The sequence below is a fragment of the Mus pahari genome, chromosome 5 (genome assembly GCF_900095145.1).
Source record: "Mus pahari chromosome 5, PAHARI_EIJ_v1.1, whole genome shotgun sequence".
NCBI classification, from domain to species: Eukaryota; Metazoa; Chordata; class Mammalia; order Rodentia; family Muridae; genus Mus; species Mus pahari.
In genome coordinates, this window is record NC_034594.1 from 37,153,161 (window position 1) to 37,174,122 (window position 20,962).

General features: G+C 44.1%; 1 protein-coding gene across 9 annotated transcripts in view; it reads left to right on the forward strand.

Moving 5' to 3' along the window:
* The window catches only part of Spats2l (spermatogenesis associated serine rich 2 like), a 175,877-nt gene that overhangs the window by 52,601 nt on the left and 102,314 nt on the right, over positions 1 to 20,962 (forward strand). For 7 of the 9 annotated variants that reach the window (XM_029539102.1, XM_029539104.1, XM_029539103.1 and 4 more), the window contains exon 3: positions 4,820 to 4,904. In XM_029539102.1, the coding sequence (XP_029394962.1) occupies positions 4,867 to 4,904 (38 nt within the window). In that variant the 5' untranslated portion in view covers positions 4,820 to 4,866. Of the gene's footprint in view, positions 1 to 4,819; positions 4,905 to 17,855; positions 17,979 to 20,962 lie in introns of those variants that run through there. The other 2 variants (XM_029539106.1, XM_021197390.1) reach the window with 2 other exon arrangements.

A 20,962-nucleotide genomic window follows, 5' to 3' on the forward strand; every position in this document is an offset into this window, starting at 1 on the left:
TGTGTGTGTGTGTGTGTGTGTGTGTGTGTGTGTGTGTGTGTGTATTCCATGTGCAAGCACTATAATTAGTGGAGTGAATGATCAAAAACTATGGAGCCTCAATGTCAGAACAATTTCATTGGAGTTTCAGGGATTCTCACCCCATCCATGAAACAGAAGTTATTTAGTGATGTCCACACAGTGCTGCGATGGAGAAAGCAGGCAAAGAGGAGACTGGAGTCCCAGTTTTGTGCCTGGCCGATGTTTTGCTAGAAGATGTGGCTTCAGAGCAGGGTGTTCCTAAAGTTCCTTCCCAGAGGGAGACATAAGCAACCTCTGTCCCTCCTCCTAAGCCCTAACAATAAACCAAGGCATGGATCTACCCAAGTTCTTCCAAGGGAACCGATGATGAATCTACCTAAACTCTTTCAGGGGAACCGATGAGTTCATTGAATGAACTTCCTTGCAAAGCATAGGTGAGAGGTTATTACAGGAGTGTAGGTTCACCTCCCCTAAAAGGCCACACCTACATAACCCATCAGGGATGATGGCTTCCCAGTAGGAACATAGGAATGGAGTTTCCTTCTTAGTCTTCTGCAGTCTATATACTGCAGCTGTTCCCCCAGGCCCTGTGTGGTTAAGGGTTAAGGGCAACCAGATGTGAACAGTTAGCAAGCTCAGGTGAGATATTCTCTTATGAGGTAGTTCTGCTTCATCAGAACCTGACTCTCTAAGACGGTGGTGGTTGCTTGGTTTAGAGAACAGTCACACACAACATGGGGCCAGGAAGATTTGCAAATACTTCATTTACCCTTGCACTGGGCAGATGAGTGGTGGACACGGAGGCCAATCACACCCCCTTTCTAATTCTTTGTCCCTGAGCAGGTTCAGAACCTGTACACCCCCCCCCCAAACTACTTTAAGGCCAAGAACAAGTGAGACAGGCTCAGGCTCAGGCTTTGCTGTCAAAGTAAGAGGCGATTTAGTGGAGCGTGTCCAGTTTATCTTTTCAAACACACCTATGAATTAAGCAGGAGCAATGGGTAGCCGGAGCTCAGCAGTGCCCCAGTGATGTGCTTTCTTTCCTAGTAAGTAATCCTGATCTGTGTAGCTTTTATTGCATTCAAATATATCTGCCCCAAACCAATGACACTATTTCTTTTCTCAAAAGAACTAACAAGATGTACAAAACCCAGGGTTAGAACCAACAGACTTGTGTTCTGTGAAGATCTATCCATTCTGAAGCCTGAGACTCTTGTTATTTGATGCCCCTCCGTGTGTGTGTGTGTGTGTGTGTGTGTGTGTGTGTGTGTGTGTGTGTGTGTGTGTACAGGCACATGAGCACATGTATGCATGCCCGTGAACACCCCCGTATATATGTATGCCTGTGTTTAGCATGGCATAACTGTTAATCATTATTTGAACACACATTCTGAAGACCCTCCCAAAATCCATCCCCTACCCCATCCCTGCCCATGAATACACATCTAGACACAAATATGTACCTACTGTCTCCACCATTGCACTCGGCAGACTCTGGCACAGTGTAGAATGGACATGGTCACATGAAACAAAGTGCAGAGAAACAGAACCCTTGCTTCTAGTTGCTGGTAAGCAAAAGCAGATGCAGTGGAAGCAAGAGGAACCAGGATAAGAGAAGGAGGGTGATGGGGTGGGAGGACATTTTAAAAACAAGAAGCCGGGACCCCTACATGAAAAGGCTTTTCTGCGGCCACCTGCTCTCTCAGGGAAGAGCTCTACTGTTGTGGAAAATGAAAATCTATCCAGTTAAAAAATATCTACAGAGGACTCAGTAGCTGAAGTGATGGAGTCTGGGGTCACACAACTTACTCTGTGTTACACTGCTTCCTTTCCACCGTGGAAGAGATGGTTCCCCAATGGTTCCCCGCCAGGCTTTGTAGGGAATAGGAATCTTCACAACCCAGCAAGCCAGCCCTCTGCCATCACATGACTGTCTGGGGCTATGCATTTCTCTGTGTTGTCTCTGATTTTTCACACCCCGCTTCCATGGTGGAAATTAAATACAGGGATTACTTGCTGTCTTCCCTGGGTTTCTGTATATTTATCCCAAAGATTTAGCTTTTCTAAAGACTCTAATGGTAATTCAAAAATCAGTACCTTGACTCTCCGTATAATCTCTTCAGGGTGTTGGGATGTGTATATACAGACATTGAGGGCATCCAGCCTTGTCCAAAGACTCATGAATGCTGGGAATCCAGGGAAGCTGGTGTGGGAAATTTTGGAGTTAACTATTGCTTGGGATATTGATTTTGGTTGCTGTAACAGAAGATCAGAGAAAAACAAGGTCTAAAAACAAGTGAGCCAGTCCCTCTAGTGTAACAGGCCAGGCGCTGGATGGGGAGAGCTCCATGGTGATGGGGCTCAGACTTACAGTTTTGTCAGCTGCTGACCTCACTTCCTGGCTTCTATTTCAAGACCTTGCCTCACATCACTGCAGGGGAAGACCTAAAGGAAGTGGGATGCCCTTGTAAAGGTGCCTGGAACCCTGCAGATCACTTCAGCTCATGTTCCCTTGGCCGTCACATGCTGCCTGCCCTGTGGGGTCACATGGGGACTGGAAACTATGGTTTTGTCCTGGGTAATGCCTTCTAGTCGTTGATAAGCAAAACCAGATTCTATTCCATGGAGAAGAAGAAAGAGGGATAGAGCGAGTAGGGGGTGAGGAAGAAAGAAGACATTGGAAGCCTGGGTCTCGGCATAGAAGGCAAGAATAAATATTGGGACAACAGGTCACTACGCCTGCAGCATTGCTGGGCTGGGCTATGAAGCATGTTTTTGACCCCAAGTTCAGTGAAGGGACTTAAAAACAGAGCAGAAGATGCCTTAGGATCTAAAGTAGGCATTGCAGATTTGTGTGTCTCGGGTCTCTACGCTTATGACAAGATAACCTCTTTCCCCATTTTTTTAAAAAAAGGTTTGAGGAGCTAGGTTAGTCCACCTGCAAAGTGCTTGAGTGTAAGAATAAGGATCCGAGTTCAAGCCCCAGCTCCCCACATGTGAAACCCAGTCAAGGCAGTGTGAGTTTATAATCCCAGTGATGAGATGGAGACCGAGATGGAATTCCTGAGGCTTACTGGCCAGCCAGCCTAGCTAATTAGTGAGCCCCAGGTCTCAGCAAAAGACCCTGTGTGGGCCTAGATTTTCAAAACCTACTTTTAATAAAGGTTCTTAAATGCTTTAACCTCTGTTCTGGCCCACCACCCACCAGGAAGGTTATTAGGGTATAGGAGTAGTGGACCTGTTTAGAAATAGTTCTTTGAAGCAGAACCAATCTGTGTTGTCAGGATATATTCCAGTAGACCAGTTCAGTAGTATCAGGATAGCAAACATGTCAGCAGCAGTGCCATGACCCAGGAGAAACAGCCAGGCCTCCGCCGAATCGGCACAAGTCACCAGGAGCAACCAGGATCAGCAGGGATGCCTCGGCTGTGACTCACTCAGCAAAGATGAAGCATCACAGACCTAGCTATGCAAGCCCCCATCACTGTCCATTCAGTCTATTTATACTCCCTCCAAACATCACATGTCCTCCCGTGGGTCTTTCCTCGGCCAAACACAACGTAAGTCTATCCTAGCAAAACTCCACATGAGTCTGTATCAGCTGACATCGTTCTACCAATCAGCTCAAGTCTGCAGAAGTGGCAAGAAGCTGCCAGAACCCCACCAGAAGTTTTTGGGTGTGTTTCTTTCTATGAAGTCATGACAAATGATGACCATTAAGGAATGGCAAGGCCTCCAGCGTGTCCACCTTCTTAACATCACGTATCCTTTCACCTGTGTTTGCTTTAGCAAAACATCCTTTCACCTGTGTTTGCTTCAGGAAAACACTCCTTCGCATGTCTGCCCCACCAAAACATTATTTGGCACAACTGATATTTTCAAAAAAAAAAAAAAAAAGGATGGCTCCTGAGAAATGACCCCTGAGGTTGCTGTCCACATTGGCACATAGGCATGAGCATGTGCACACACAGAGGAGGGGCAGGGGGATTCCCACAGGTACCTATTGCTACTACACAGTTAAATAAAAATAAAGCTTCCAGGTGACATTTTGAGTCTCACTAAGTTCAGTTTAAAACTAAGGTCCCATCTTCATGTGTGATTCCAGGCCACACTAACCTTGCTGCCCCTTGACCCATATCCTCCTCTGAGTCTAGGCTCTACTTCCATGAAAGGGACAATATATAGACTTGAGTCATGATCACAATTAAGCTTTCAGTGCTGGTGAATGAAAAACTTGTGGTTAAAAAAAAAAAAAAGTGCTACTGCTCCTCACAGCATATTGTGAAATGCGCATCTCTTTAAGGAATGTCTGCTCCAGGAAAATAACCATAAAAAGACCCTCTGCTTCTGTGTGTGTTTACTTGATTAGCCAAGCGCTTTTCCTTGTTAGTGTCTACATTCATTGTCTTCAGTTATTTTTCTGCTTCTCATCTCACCCAGACAAGACTAACCTGGATTTTGACAGTCAGGCTGATTTTTATCTGTTTAAGCTGCTGGAAGCAAAAAGCTGATTCGGCCCCTTACTTTGGTTATTAGGAAAAGCAATAAAAGCAGGATGTAATTGGATCAAGGATATCTATGATTTTTTAGCTAGGAACAAGAAGTTAATATATAGCTCCAACTTCATACCAGGTTAATTTCAGAATCTAAAAGGTATTAAAAGTTACATGTACAAGTGTGATTCTGAGCTGGTCATTTACCTGATGTACAAATGCTAGCATTTTGAGCACTGTGGAAATAATCTAATAGTGGCTGCTGGCAGGAGTTGAGTGGTTAATACAGACCTTTTCTTCCCCAGGTCCTGTGGTCAGAGCTGCAAGCCCTGGTTAGTCCTGCTGCAAGTACATGGCTGGAACACAGGAAACCGGAGCTTCGGCGAGCAAGTAAATAATCTCCGCTTACTTTGGTGTACTGTTCCATTCAGATAGATTATGTGTTCTGAACAGGAGTGGTGCTGTCCCCAAGGAAATAAAAAACTGGTGGGGAATAGAAAAATCAGCCATTGTGATTAGGGTTGGAGAGAGGCATTCAGAGATGCAATGTGATGGGTTTGGAAGGGAGAAGAAAGATGGAGTCATAGGCTAAGGGCAGTAGCAGTTGGAGGCTTGAACACAGGAAAGCTATGGTTCCTTAGGGAAGGAACTGTGAGCTTCTGGCTGTTAGAACTGAGAGGTGTTTCACACCAAGTTTATACTGATTTGTGACAGCTTCCCTAGGGAATGTACATCCCCAGTTCTCTGTCCTGCTCTGTGCAACCAGACAGAGTGAGTCATGTCTCCAGTGTGTTGTGGACATTGGGTAGAGTAGCTCACAGAAGTGCTAGCGGAGAGAGCGAGGTGTGAGCATGAGCACACGTAGCCCACGTCTGGGTTGCTGGTTGTGTCAATGCTCTAGTTAGGTCTTACTTTGGCCTTGACCCTTCAAAGGTACTTTGCAGATCTCTCCTCAGATCTCTCCTCGGATTCATCTTCTGTTGATGTTGTGATTCAGCTCCAGGAATACATTTTTCTGGAAAGTTCCTTGGCGATGCCTCTCATGTGCTTTGGTAAATGTGTTCTCAAAGCCAATTGTCCTTCTCCATTTGGAGAAGTTTCTGGCAATGTGTTGGGATGTGTGGAGAGGTTGAGGACGGGTGCAGCTAAGGTGTGAAGAGTTCGTCTGTAAGAAGCCAGGTAAGGGAGCAGAGTTTCCAGGGGAGGCTGCCCTTCCCGAGCAGACGGTACTAAGCCGAGACCTGGCTGGCTAGGAGGAAGAAACTGTGAATTTTTCTCTTAAATAATGGGAAGTTTTTGTGAGCGTATGTAAGTCAGAAAGTCTCTGACAAAGGAAATGTCTCACAGCCTGACATCCATTGACTTACCTGTGGCCAGTGGTGTCTTTGGAGCAGAACCTGGGACAAATGAGCTGAAGGTCACAGTACTGTCTCTGCTGAGTCACATTTGTACAACTTTGTACCATCAGAAAAGGAAGCCAGCACTACAGGCTCTCTGCTGCCCCAGTGCTAATACTGTGTGAGTTTACATGCCATCTTCTAACTTTTGAAGCAATGTGAAACAGCGGGAGATAGGACTTCCCCTATCTGCAGCCAAGAAATAAGGGCTCATGGGAGGTGGTACCACCGCAGGCCAGGCTGGAGCAGCGGTCCAGCAGTGTGCAGAGTTGCTGCTGGCCAACAGCCTGGGCAGGACCTTCCAGTTCAAAGACAAGTGTTGAACAGCCCTCCATACACTGGGCTCTCTGAGCTCAGAAATGTCTAGACTACACAGTGATAAGGGCTAATAGGGTTTTGATATAGGTGCTCATGGGAAACAAACAGAAACCTTATTGGCTAACCTGAGAGAATTTGTCCCTTTTCCTTTGTCACCATATCCCACTCAGTGGCAAAGTCAAGGCCCAGCTTAGATGTGACGGCCACCCAGAAGCTCTCGTTGGCCTCCGGGGCTTGGCTTTCTCTGTACTTCCATTCAAATGCTCTAAGAAAGCATTGTGCTTGCTCAGTGGCAGCTTTACCCCAAGTGGGTTCTGTGCCCTGCTGGTGGTAATCCTCACCGGCATTATACCACGCTCGGTCGGTTTTCTTCATCTAGTTCTTAGCACAGGCTTGCCTAGGGGGCTGGGAGATGCTTGGTATAATCTCCCTGAATGAGTAAATCAGGGACAGGAGATGCAGGCTCAGTTCCTGATTATGTTACTTGCCCACCATCTCACTGTGTGGATTTTTTTTTTTTTAATATCTTCCTTAACTGAGACACTTGGGGTCCAAGTTTTCTCATTTGTAAAAAGAAAAGTTTGAGACGGGCCAAAAATTCTTTTCAGGAAATATGGAAATGCTAATATAAATAAAATACAAAATGCTAATATAGCTCATTACCTGTCCAGACTCATAAGTCAAAGGTTATCTCCTACAGATTTTATTTCTCCAGCATGAATTGAGTCTTTCAAGCCACCTACTCATGGCTGTTGATGACTGCCGTCAGCGGACTCACACCTATTTATGTGTTTATTATTCTCTTCTTTGTCCATGACTTCCTTTCCTACAAGATACTCTCTACATTTCTTCTAACAGGAGGCAGCTGAGCACAGTAATGCATTCTGCTATGTCCATGTTTTGTATGACTGTTTGTCTTTATTATTAATTTTTATCAAAGGAAGCTAATGAGAGTTTTTTCTACACTGAGATTTCTCAGGTGATTATAATTCAATGAACTATGATATAAGAACAATGTTAAAAATTCGACAAATATTAGCCATTCATGAACCTGCATTAGTAATACACATAATTAACTATGTGGAATAGTTACTTTAGAAATAAAAGGACGAGAGCTTACCGCTAGCTTGACAGTAGTGAACATGTGACTGTCTGTTGGAAATAGTCACAATGGCTCACACTTGGTGTCTGCTAACTCCAGAGTAGAGGAGTCTAAAAGACTGGATTTGAATCTCACATTTTAGAGCTTGTTCTCTCTGGAAATCCTAAAAATATTACCCTAGGAACCAGAATCTTATCGTGTTCTAACACTTCTCACTAGTAAATCAAATACACTTAGCTGTTTCATTAATACTTTACATATAATTAGTTAAAGAGGTAATTGGCCAAGAATTCTTCAAAGGTATAATTAATTTGTCTTAAAATTTGCCCCGTATTTTGTGTCAGTTGTGACAAATTAAAGACTCAAAAATAAACTAAAATTATTTTTTAATCTTAGTGCAAAGTCTTTTGTTTTTGAAACATGTTGTCACTATGTGTGCAGGCTGGCCTTGAACTCCTGTTCCATTTGCTTCACCCTCCTTGGTAGCTGGAAATGCACTCAGGTACAAGCTGCCATGGCAAGCTATCTCACTGCAAAATCTCAGTCTTTTTGAAATGATAGTAAGATAAAACAGTAGTGTTCTTAATAAACTCACTACATTTAAAACTTAATTTTTATTTAATTAAATGTTTTTGTTGCCTCGTGAAGCATTTCTTTTATCTTTGGACAAAACTCTGTTGGCACAGCTACTATGCTAATAAGGAGTGATTTGGGGGGCCCTCCCCCATTACTTCAGGAGATGCTGCTTGTTTAGCAGTCTTCAAAACGCTGTCTGACCCTGCTGACTCAGCAAAGTGCACTTCCGGGTCGGAGCCTGTGACCTCGAGCGGACAGAGCACATTCAGCTAACAGCGCATCCAAGGAAACAGTAAAGACAAATGGATTTATTGTTTTTCTGCAATTAAATCACAGCCAATAAAAAAATGATTTGATGACTCAGGGACTTGGTAGAAAAACCTTGATGAAAAGCTAGGCCTTCCAAGAAAAAAAAGCGAGAGCTCGGCTTTGTCTTTATCTCGTACTGAAAACAGACTGTAGTGCCCTGTGAAGGAGCTTTTGCATTTGGTTATTCTAGGTAAATTACTGAAAGTAGGTTAAGGAAATTAAGAAAGTAATGTTCGTATTTATGTGTCCTCGCCTTCAAAAGGAATTCCTTTCTTCCCTTTTTATTTTACTTCGATCTCCTGTAGCTCAGGCTTGCATTGAATGCTATGTAATGGAAGCTGCCCTGAAATCCTGAAGGTCTTGTCTCACCTGGGTGCTAGGATAACGGAGGGTAGGATGCTTGGCTGCTGATTCCTATTTTTATGCTGCATATAGAAATGTACAGTTTGAGCTCCGATCCTGAAAGATAATAGCAACATCAATGATGGACAGGATGATATTGCAAATTTGGCTCGGTTCTTTCAAAAGGTTACTTATTTCAATTATTCAAGCAAATGATTTTTAATTGATGGAGATGATGAGGGATATGCATTAGGAATAATGTGTTCCTTTTTCTATTATCCCTGAGTTTTAAATTTACTACACTTAGTTTGATATTTGAAATACATAGCAAAACTATTGTCATTATGAAAACACTGAGAAACCTGGATTTAACTAATCTCCATTGAAGTACAAGGTCAGTTGATGGTCGAGTTTGTAATAGACCAGAGAAGGCACTGGACAAGAGCAATGGTTTGTTCACAAGGACAGCGATTCACACCTGCCTCAGAGAGGTGAGGAGCTAGAAGCCAAGAGACACAGACTTGTCAAAGTAAAAAGGAAGAAGAAATTACCACACCCAGAAGCGCCCTTCATGCCTAGTAAACACTTAATAAGGGGTTTTGAGTGAATAAACGAACTTTAGACTCTTCCGCCATACCAAGCATTGGAGAATTTCCTTTTTGATAAAGCATACAAAAATGGCACAGGGGTAATAATTCAGAGTAATGAAAGACTTAAGCTACTTGGACACCTGCTCCAAGTCTTATTCCCGTTTAAATGAAAACAGGGTCCCAGATACCAATTTGCCTCTCTGACATTTTCATCTCTAGGAAAGGAAAGGAAATGAAGGGAGCTGCTATTTGGATCTAATTTTAACCAAAAAGAGATTGGCTGGTAGAGGAAGTTTTATCCATTTATTCAATAAATACGCACTGGGTGTCTGGCCGTCAGTTTAGCTTTTACCTTTTGTGATAACCATGAACCAAATGATGGATACAGCCCAAGTGTTTCAGAGAAGCAGGAGATAGGCTCTTAGAGCTTGAGAGGCTAAAAGGAAATAGGAACTCAGTCCCTAATATTCAGATTAGGCCCTTCTCTACTCCCCAGAACTCCCTCAAACGTGCCCTGACAATTCCAGTGTTGTGCCCCATGCAATTGTGCTTGTTCCCATCCTGTTCGCTGTGGAACTTTAAGCTTCAAACAGCAACACTGCGTCTATTACCGGTTTGTTGCTTCCTTGACAAATACAATAGAAAGTACAGCAGAAACCTTTAAGTTATATGGTATAAAACCAATCAAGAAACAACTATGAGCCTTTGATGCTGTAAGCAGGAGGTCTGTTCCAGTCATCAGAGATGACTCATACTCTCACACAGTAGGCACACTAAAAGTCTGGCATTCTGTGATTCTTTGAATGAGCAGAATTCAAAATATGATCATTTACAAAAAAGAAGAGAGATGGCTGCAGATGACACAGTCGTATTAACTCACAACCAAAGTGAGCCTTTAAAGAAGTGTGCAAGGGACACCACAGAGACAGCAGATTCCCTCAGAAAGCCGTCAGGAGACCTACAGGATCCAGTGTGCCAAGATATGTAAAAAAAAAATTCTAAAATAACAATAGAAATTTAAAAATCTGGCAAGGAACTATCTTGCAGGAAATGAGGTTGACAAAATAAGCCAGATACAGGAAATGGAATGCAAGTGACATCGAGTGTGTTACATCATGACATCATTACTGTTTCTGTCAGAACTAGAATGCTGTTTCTGGTTGTATTTTCTTATTACAGGATTTTGTTTTATTGCTGTTAAGAAAAGAATCAAAAAGGGACAAAGACTTTGGGTGAGAAAGACAAAAGACTGAAGCCCCTCTGCCTCTTAGAGCTCCTGTCATTCTTGCCTGCTAATGGAGCTACTGAGGAGAATAAAGGATGTAAGGGATCTGAGGCCCTTTCAGCAGCTAACATGTGACCCCCCATCACGGGTGGGGGTTCCTGTTAAAGTGCTGATGTACCCCTTGCATACCTGTCACAGGTCTACCCTAGCTGGTTTTCTGGGAGGATTTCGGAAAGAAATCCAAAGCCTGGAGTGGGTCAAAAAGAAAGAATATAAAATTTCATCCAGATGTTACAAATTATTATAAAGACAGAGAGCACTTGGAAAACAACGTGATGGTCGTTAGACACACAGAGGAAGTTAAGAGGACTAAGGCGTTCTCCTGTTCAGTAAAATAACTGGACTAAAATGAGAGATGAAGAAAACGTGGCATATTGGTGCACACACATTTTCATCAAGGTCATTTTCTCAACAGCTCAGGATTCTATACTGCCAGTATATGGGATGAATAGCAACAGCAAATCGACTCCCAGGCCGAGAGTCAGCGTGGCTGCAGAGGACGCCTTTGTGGACGTAGGCTGTTTTTTATCAGTGATACAAATGGTGACCATACTAGAAACAATGACAGAAGCAGACTGTCACTGAACCTGTGTCCCCCGCTTCCTGTGACTCCTCTCCTCTTGGCTCCATGCCAGTCCTGTGCAATTGACAGTCCTGTGTCCTCACTTTCTAATGAAGTAAATCAGAACAACTCATGTCCTCAAGGTTAGACAGCTTCTAAGTAGCAAACTTGATTCAAGCCCACGCTGTCTACTTAATGGTGTGAGTGACTTAAATTACGTCCTTCAACTTGTGAATGACCAGAGTGAAATGGACAACTAAAGCAGAAAGTTATAGATTTGATCCCCAAAAGAACCCTAATAGACTTGAAAAATATGCCAAATGAATTTGGGCCAAGTATAAAAACTCATGCACTTAAATTACCAAAAATGTCAACTGCCAAGGGAAAGAGTCCATGACATGGGCAGGTCCTGGAGATTTAGGCTGTGGGATCATTATGGCCAGTGATATGACTGCCAACAAAATCAATCTTAAGCTACACTTTATTTCTTAAATGTATACTTTAATTAATTCTTTGAGAATCTCATATAGCATATCTTGATCACAATCTTCCCTACACCCCACCTCCATTTGGGGGTCCTCTTTTAAAATGTTTGTTAAGAAGACACTACCTTGCAGCAGATATCCTGGTCCTCTAGTTCTGGCAATTCTTCTGCCCCATCTTCTGCCATGTTCCCTGAGCTGTCAGTGCAGGGGTTGCGCTCTGAATGTATTAACAGGGGCTGGGCATCCTACCGCCAGTTGTTCTCTTCATTGTGACCAGTTGTAGCTTTCTATAACGATCTCCATTTGCTGCACAAAGAAGCATCTTTGATGAGGGATGAGAGAAGGCACTTTCCTGTGAGCAAAAGGATAAGTATTTAGACATTAATGCTGGTTTAAGAAACTGGAGTCGTAAGTTCTCATCTAGGCTCTATGGCTTCACCCAATGCAGGCAGTTGGCTAAATTTAAATTTATTTTTAAATTTTTTTTGCTGACTAAGACCTCGGTGGCCACTAAATGAGGATGCCCAGGAGGGAATTCACTTACAGGTGGAGCCAAAAAGGGACTGTTTGGTCCTTGCAGACTCCAGGATTCCCTAAGAGTGGGCAGTAGCCTGCTTCTCTCTGGGAAACTAGTGAAGGATGCACACTGAGTTAAGATCGAAGCCATGCCAACTTGCAGGGAAGTTGAGTCTTAGAGATGTTGAGAGTTGGGCTAGACCACAAAACAGACCAACGTCTGCAAAACTGTCTGACTGAAAGCTTTGTCTCCTCATCCTCTGGTGACAGTTTTCTTTATATCTGCTTCAGAGGGTTGAGTCACAAATTGTTTCCTATGAGGACATGGTCTCTGAGACATTTTTGGCTCCGCCTATGGGCGGCTTCTTTCCATGGCTGTCTCATATTTCCAGATGCAAACAGCATAAGGGAAGTGGTTGAGGGCTAGGAGTAGGCTCCTGGGTATCAGCTGGCTGGGACTGGCTTTCAGTGTCCATTTGAAGCTCACACAAAGCACAGCAAAGTTGAGGATGAGAATATTTCCGTGCCACGTGGGAAGGTAAAGACTTTGCAGGTAAAGGCCAAGAAGCAGCTTCAAAGGAATTGCTGCTTCCTCTCCTGGGATCCTGAAGTCACCAGATACTCGAGAGTTCCTCATCTTCATGAACTCTAAGTGAGCAAGTCCCTTTCCAATATCTCCCTCGAATGGCTAACCAGCCCCTGCTCGACACATTAGGTGTCAGCACAGGGCAGCTTTTCTTTCTTTCAAAGATACCAGATACAACAGGAAGGAAGAGGGAAGAGCATCCGAGGTCAAAGTTCACAGAAAGCCTGAGAGTTTGGGAACTTTTTTTCTTACCTCTTTGACTTTTGTTTTTTAACCAGAACCTTCCATTTATGATCATAATGCTTTCAAATACTAAACTATCTTCATTGTGATGAGCCTCCTAGATTAATATTGGACAGTTACCTCTATGTACCAATGGAATGGTCACCAGCATGGGAGTGACTCTCAGGTTTAACGCTAGCTTTGCTGCAGACAGGTTTGGGGGCCTGGCTTTCCCATGTAAGCCTTAGTTCCCATCAATAAAACAGAGCTAATAATATTATCTTGTAGAGCACTGTAAGGGTTTGGTGAGAGAGAAATGGTCACCCAGTGTGGTGTGGAGGAGGAGTGGTTTGACTTGTTCATTGTTGTATCCCTAGCACAATGATCAATGTTCGGCGTAGGGACATGTGCTTGGCTGAAGGTTAGTGAATGGGCAAATGAATGAATGAATAGATGAAAATGGCCAGTAACGATCAGTATTGTGAAGGCATGAGAGACCTGTCAGACACCAGAGGTTTCTGTAGAGCAAATGACTGATTATCAAGAGGTTTGAAGGGGACTGTCAGAGCCAAATTTATGTTTTTCCATTGTGTAGCATGGTTTCAGGATCTTCCAGATGCCTAGTAATAGTGAGAGCACTGAATATCTTTATAGTCTTTCCTTGGTCCCTACTCTGTTTTTAATGGCGAGTTTAAAATGGCCCCATTCTAACTAAGCCTGTATCATTGAAAGCTTGAAATGAAATTGGAACCAAGATTGGTTGGTAGTCATTCACAAATAGATGAAAACCTAGATTAGATTTCAGGCACTTCCCGTGTTTAATACTTCTTGCGCTCATGAGAGAAGCATTTAGCAGAGCAGGGGGGTCCTTCCCGTGTCTGGTTACTTCTTTGTCAAGCCTGAGTGTGGTAAACTACACATTCACTGTAGGACAGCTCCCAGTCTGAGTCCAGGTGCAAATAAATCCAAGGCTGGTGCTTGTTTTTCCCACATCATCAATACATCACATGTTGCTTCCCCACATGTGAAACGTGGCTATAAAGATGTCATTTCGGAGATCCGTGATATTAGATTAAAGCACGCAACATCAGTAAACTGGTAGAGTAAAAAGTCGGGGGCATCATATTGAAATCAGTAACCCTAAAAAAGTCTAGCTTTCAAGACAGCATTTCAGGAAATAGAGGCATCAGAGCTTTGTAACCAAAAGTGATGAGCAAGTGGGAATGACAAGTGGTCTCTGTTGGCTAGCGGACAAAACGAAACCAGGCCTTCACTTAGCCACAAACCTGTGGTTGAAACCATGCCACCTAGCACCTTGTACACTGCTGTCTTGTGTCGTGTAAGTGCTTGCTGCCTGATAGTCTTACCTCCCTATGCGAGCCAACCTTAAAGCTGGACTGCATCCCAGTTAGGTAAACTGCATCTGATCGGGGCACCCAGGAGATCACCAATAAATATTTATCAGCGGACATCTGGACACTAGCAGGCAGTCAGGTTTCCTTTCTGTCTCAACCCGTGACACAATTGAGTCTGCCAGAGAGCTTTTGCTTTGACACTCTTACCCAAGGTGCCTTTTCCATCTTTGCTGATACTGCCCCGCAGAAGTACGAAAAGGGGATCCTTCTCCCTGAAGCCCTTCTGGCTAGAGCCAGCTGAATTAAAATCGCCTCTCCCCCAACCCCTTAGAAATCATCTTTTCAGAGAGATTTGTTTAGTGGTTGGTTGGTTATCTTCCAGTTTATCGTGGTTGTGGCATCTGCACACCGCACAACACACATCCTTATCCAAAAAGTAGTTGCAAATTGTATAGGAGCACACACCCAGCCAACAACGGCAGGGTCAGGAGGTGCATGGTGGACATGTTTCACAATGAAAGTCTTAGCATTAGTAAAAACATCACCCCTGACTGCTGGCCCCTGCAAATCTGCCAAGAACAGGTACAAATGGAATGGAGACTAAAAGATGGATCTATTTCATCAAACATGTGACCAAAACCTAATACATGTACACCTCAGAATTGCTTTAAGGTAGATTGGGTAACTAACTGAAGTCTTCTGACGGAAAATAATATATACTCTATTTAGCTGAGAGACCTGTTCAATATTTGATGTGCTGTACAAAAACAGGTTTTGATGCATTCAATCTTTAGAAATATGATTGGGGGGTGGGAGTGAAGCCACCTATGGCTAAGGCTCATGGCCCATCACGAGCGTCCCATCAGGAACGTCCCATCGCTCAGCATCACGAGTGTGAGCTGAGGCACAGGAGAGGCCCAAGCTCAGAACAAAGAAAAGAACACGACTGTGCTTTTCAGCTTTTGTCCTCTAAATGGAGAAAGTAAATAAGGCAGGCCAAGAGAAAAACTTTCCAAGATCCCAGAAGGGCACGGGAGTATCAACAGCAGCAAAAAAAAAATGGTCACTTGTGTGTATGTTACATGTGCTCATAATGTGTGAATAATGGCGATGGTCATGGTTAAATGTGTTTGCACTGAGTGGCTGGAAGTGACTTTTGTCCCTAACATTCCAAAGAGTGGATAAATTTTAATGTAAGGGAGTTTCCTGGAGACACAGTGGAGTCCGGGAAGGGAGGCATGGAAGGCAAGGTCCTTATGTTTGGACCTTGACACTCAGAGTGACGAGGAGATGTGTCAGTTTGACAGTCTGGTGGGGATAGAGAGGCTCCTGTGGTGTGGCTAGTACCACATGTGACAATGCTAATTCTAAGGCTCATGTCAAGAGAGGGTTCAGTCTTTTAGGTTTTGGTTTTGGTTTGGTTTGGTTTTGTGGATACACAGTTTCCTCTGTGTAGCCTTGGCTGTCCTGGGACTCACTTTGTTGACCAGGCTGGCCTTGAACTCATGGATCTGCCCCTGCCTCCTGAGTGCTGAGATTCATTCACTACCACCGCCCAGTCTGAGAGTAAGAGAGATCCCAGTCTTAAGTGTCAGAAACTGTAAATAGAAAACTGAGGGCTCGGCAGAAAGGAAGGGTGACATAAGGCGGTATTTCTTCCTTCCCCACATCTTTTTGTTTACCCAGCTAATGACAGGTGTTAAACTCCACACTCAAGCAAAAGGCAAACAGGATAAGAAACAGACTTCTTAAGAGGAATCCATTGACCCTACCTCTGTCTTATCCATGTGTATCACTTTGTAAGTATTTACTAATTTTCTCATTATACCATAACTCAGGCGACAGATTTATTTTTATTACTGTTAGACATTGAAAAAGGTTTTCCTAAGATTTTAAATACAGCCTCTTGAATTTTGAGCATATCGAAAGTGATCAGAGTGAGTTTTATTAGCTGCAGTGATACTCAACCCACCTGCATTCTTGTGTCTACCTTTATATAAGGACTTGAAATCAGTTGGAAGAGTTAGTGATTTCCAGACTGTCCCCTACTTAGCCTGCAGTCTTTACTTAGACTTTGCTTGTCCTGCATGGTATCTGTTTATTGTTCTCTAAAGATAGAACCGAAGTTAAGAGCTTGGTCACTAAAACAGTGTTGACATCAGTAGCCATGGAACAAGTATGCACAAGAGGTGTGGTCTGTGAAACGAGGGATTGCACTAGGGGACTTGATGGTGCTGAAGCTTTTAAAATGCTGGGGATGTAGACACGTATAGCCTCTTAGCATGCTGCAGTAACGCCTTGCCTTGGATTCTCACATCCTCTCTGGGATTGCCCTAGTCTGTCTGGATCAGGAGGCAGCCTCAGTGGAAGGGGGGAAGTGTAGAGCCACACAAGGGAATTGTGTGGCCAGAAGCTTGGGTATTGAGAGCCAGTGCTACCGGTGGCTCGGTGCATGACCATAGAGTCAGGAGCCTGAGGTTCTCAGCTGTTAAAGAAGGGCCCCAGGAAAGTGAACGCACAGACTGCAGAATCTAATTATATTCCTTTGTAGTGTTTTTATTGAGCTTTCTGTGTGTCAGGCACTCCTGCAGTCACTTTACAAATATGAATTTATGGCTCTTGCTTTACCTCCCAATGATCTATCTGCTAGCTATTATTATCATAACCTGTTCACCCCCCCCACATCAGTCAGAGCCAGAGCTGGAGTTCAGTATTACTTATTTGTATCATAAGGATCTTTATAGCAGAAAAGAGGTGTGGCTCCTCTCTAGGGTGACAGTACCCCCTCTGGTAGGTGGCTCCTCTCTAGGGTGACAATAGCCCTTCTGGTAGAGTGGCTTTCTGTGCCCACTACCTGTTTGTGGTTAACTTGGTAGGCCGTAATGCAAGGTCAAGTGAAGTCTGATCAGAAAGACTGCGGAGTCCAGTTTAGATCATTTAGTTTAGGTCGTTTTTTAGCTCATAATTTAGATGATCGTTTAGATCATTTTTATTTTCTAAAGAAAACCAAATCAGCAAACTGGGTAACATGAATAGAATGGACGCAGGTAAAAAGCAGCCCAACAAGAAGCTTCCGAATGGTTACCCCAAGCTTCTGAATGGTTACCCCAAGCTTCCGAATGGTTACCCCAAGCCAGGCTCCTCACACCAGCCTTTAACTGTCGAAGAGTAGGCGTCTGAAGCGTTTTCATGTTGTCACTGAAGGCTGGGTTAGCTAACACATTTTTCACTTGGGTCTAGAACCAGACACAGGATTTAGAAATGATTACTTCTGGGTTCAGTGCCAGAACAGTTGGCTCATTGATTAACGAGCCATTCCTGGTGTCATGGGAAAAATGAGATGCCCTTAGCAGATAGTCGTACCTATAACCGACCTTTGGAATGGTGACTGCCATCCCAGCTTGAACTGGCTCCCGGTCTCTATACAGTCAGTGTAGAAGGTTGCAGGTTCCGTTTTATGGATCTACATCCCCAGGGTAAGAACGAAGAGCTGGGAATTCAGTAGCATGGGCATGAAGACAGAGACACTGGACAACTTTACGGAAGGAAGCCTTCAGTATGGGAGGCCCTCTCAGGCCTGGGTGACCGAGGCCACTAGTCCATTGATGATTAATCAGACACACCCAAGATCCTGCCGCTACTCCGGTTCCTGGCTCCACCTCGTCACTATTGCAGTGACTTACTGGTCACAGTAAACAAAAGTTGATAAAGGTGGCCCGTGGGGGAGCAGAATTGGCTGTTCGGCTGCTGATGAAGAAGCAAGCAGCTGGAATAATCTATGCCTGACAGCCTGAAGCCGAACACCAAGAGACCTTGAGAGTGAGTCAAGGCTGGTTGATTGGGACAGCTTAGGAAGAGCTGATGGGTGGATGGGGGAAGTGGAGGGGGAGGGGGGGAAGGACCAAGAGAAACAGGTTGGTTCTCAGAGGCAAGTTCTAATCCAACTGCTGCCTGAGACATTTCAAGAACATGGATTTCTCTGCTGCTTTGAGAAGGTTGTTCGATATATATTTTAATGTGAAAAAGTACTACTGTGCCTTGGTTGGACAGGAGATTTGGAAACTGAAACACGCTCTGAATAACCAATGGTTTCTGTACTGAGAATTTGTTCAGCAACAACTGAGCCGGCCTTCCTGAATAAGCTGTGTACCTGTAGGTGTTCGCTAAGTTTAGTTAAGGGTCTTGTGTTTCCTTATGGGACAGTCATGCCATACTTTGGGGTGGATACTAGAGAAAAAGCTTTAAAAAGCACCCAGCCCCGCCACCTGCAGCAGCAAACCTGTGACGGGACTGGGTGGGCCTCACCATTAGTGCAGATGGAATCCACAGTTGTTCCTTGCAGAGCTGTGATTGTGACAGTTTCAACTCCAGTGTCCTCTCCCACTCCCACATCCAGTTCTTTTCTAAGCTTGTGTGATCACAAGTCTTTTTTCATTGAATCTCTCAGCTCTTTGGAGAACAGGAGTTTGGGGACCAGAGATCCAAGTTCAAATCCCAGCTCGGCAGCGCTGCTTACATGAGTGCCTTGCCTCTTGGCTCTTCCATCTCAGTTTCTATAATAGGAAGTTGACAAGTACACAATTAGCATAAGGCCTGTTGCGAGGACAAAAATGAATAAATACCTGGAAAATTCTAGCATAAGGCCTGTTGTGAGAACAAAATGAATAAATACCTGGAAATGCATAGAAAATTCTCAGGGAAGATGGTAAGCATTCACCCAGGGTTAGCTTTGAGCCTTCCCAGCATCCTCCATGGACCTGGTACATTGTTGGTATTAAATGAATGATCAGAGATGAAGAAGGTAAACCCTTGTCCTTCCCGAGGCCCCTCTAGGTGGTTCATGGTGGACAAAAGGAGAGCATTCTGTGTCTTTTTTTAGCATTCGAGAGGAGTTTGTGCTAAGATTTTGGGCTCTGGAGGGTAAAGAGTTGTGTAAAGCTCTTGTCTTAAGCCCTCTAGGATTTGGGATTTGTAATGAGGGCAATGGGAAGGAAGGAAAAGAGAACCTGTGTGGTCTACGTGGACACAGTCCCTGTGGCTTGCTTTGAGATGGAGTGTGGAGGTTCTTCTGAACCCCTCCTCTGCTCCCCATGCTGGCTTTTCTAGAGGCATCTTTGAGGACGAGCCTATTTTAATAACTGGCGTTTACATCACTGCATCTTAAAAGAACTCCCATGTAATTGAAATCCTGAAACAAGTGGCTGCTTGTACAAGGTCCAGGTCACTGCATCTCTATGGAAACCGAGTTTGTTTTAAAGCCTAGCAATCGAAAGTGGGGCTTTTATAGGAGACAGTGTCAGGTCGCTTTTGGAGAGAGGCATTTATTTATATTCTCCAGTCATCAAAGACCTGTGAAATCAAAATATTTTAAATCAAATGGAAAACCCATGCCACAGATGAATGTTAATAGAACCTGCAGAGTATGTGCACCCCCAGCTCAGAGCCTGTACCAGCTGGGATCACCCCATTTATCTCCACTGTCCTCTGCTTTGTAGCTCCCCATTGCACTCAGCCGGAGGGTGGGGGAATGGATGCTTTGCCACATTATGCAAAAATGGTTATCTCCATCCATAAGTGTATGCTGGGACTATTAGCCAAAGGGGAAAATCAAAGTGGGCCTGTCATGTAGGGTGCTCTGTACTTGCCCTGACATATCTTGTTTACGCTGCGTCCAAGGGTGCTCAGAGGCACAGGACCCTGCTTCCATATGAGCACCTGTCCACGCTGTGTCCACGGGGAACTCAGAGGCACAGGACCCTCCTGCCCACATGAGCACCTGTCTGTTGGTGAAGACATTTCTCCCAGAAAGGTCTGAAATTCGCATCAGCACATCCTGCCCTAGATCCGCTCAAGTGATATTCTAAGTGATTGGAGGCTTTTATCTGCCTCTGAAAGCAGGCCTTTTCAAATAAGTATTGACTGTTAATGACCTGTTTAAATAAAACATTCAATTTTCTTTCTTCCCCCCACAAAGAATTTAGTAGGCAGAGACATTTCTAAAGGAAAGGCTAACCCTGCTTTTCAAAAGAGGCTGAGCCAAAGCTTTTAAATGTGAACATTTTTTCCTGACATTTGCCCTTAAAATGCTATTCAGTGAAGCTGTGCTAACAGTGGGTTGAGTACATTGAAGTGTCTTTGAATAAAAATGCAACCTTGAGGGTTTTTTTTTTCTCCAAATTAAACAAAAATATCCAAGTAAGTACTGCCCTACAAAATTCATATTTCTGTCACCATGCTGTCTCATTGCTTGTATATCCTCGTTCTTAGCAATTAAAGAGAATTTCCTCTAAGGAACAGGGCTTTATATGCAATCTTAAAAGCATGGAAACAAAAAAAAAAAGAACCCATGGAATGTCAATCTGAGACCTCAATAATTAATAAGGGCAGATAGGTGACGCTGGCCCAGAGCACCAGAGGGAAGCCCAGGCAGGAGGAACCCCTCCTAGTAGTAAATGCAGAGAAACTCTCAACTTCACAAAAGAGTAAGTATTTTCCTCCTCGGTTGGCATGCAAGCACCCCACTGTGCATGGAAGACTGGACAATGAGTCTCTGAACTAGTTGGAAGGTGATCTACATAGAGAAGTAGCCTGCTACATCAAGCCCCGTGCCCTTTCCGCAGGTGAATGGTCAGCTTCCTGCCACTCTTGAGAGTCCCCATCAACTCCCTGTGCCTTTTCTGACTTACAGTACCCAGGAGCTACAAAGGACTATAAAGGTCATTGAATACATCCACCTTTTCTCCGCACTTGGAGACCTGAGGGTCACATGCCAGGCCTACATGGGGCCCTGTCAGGATGAAAGG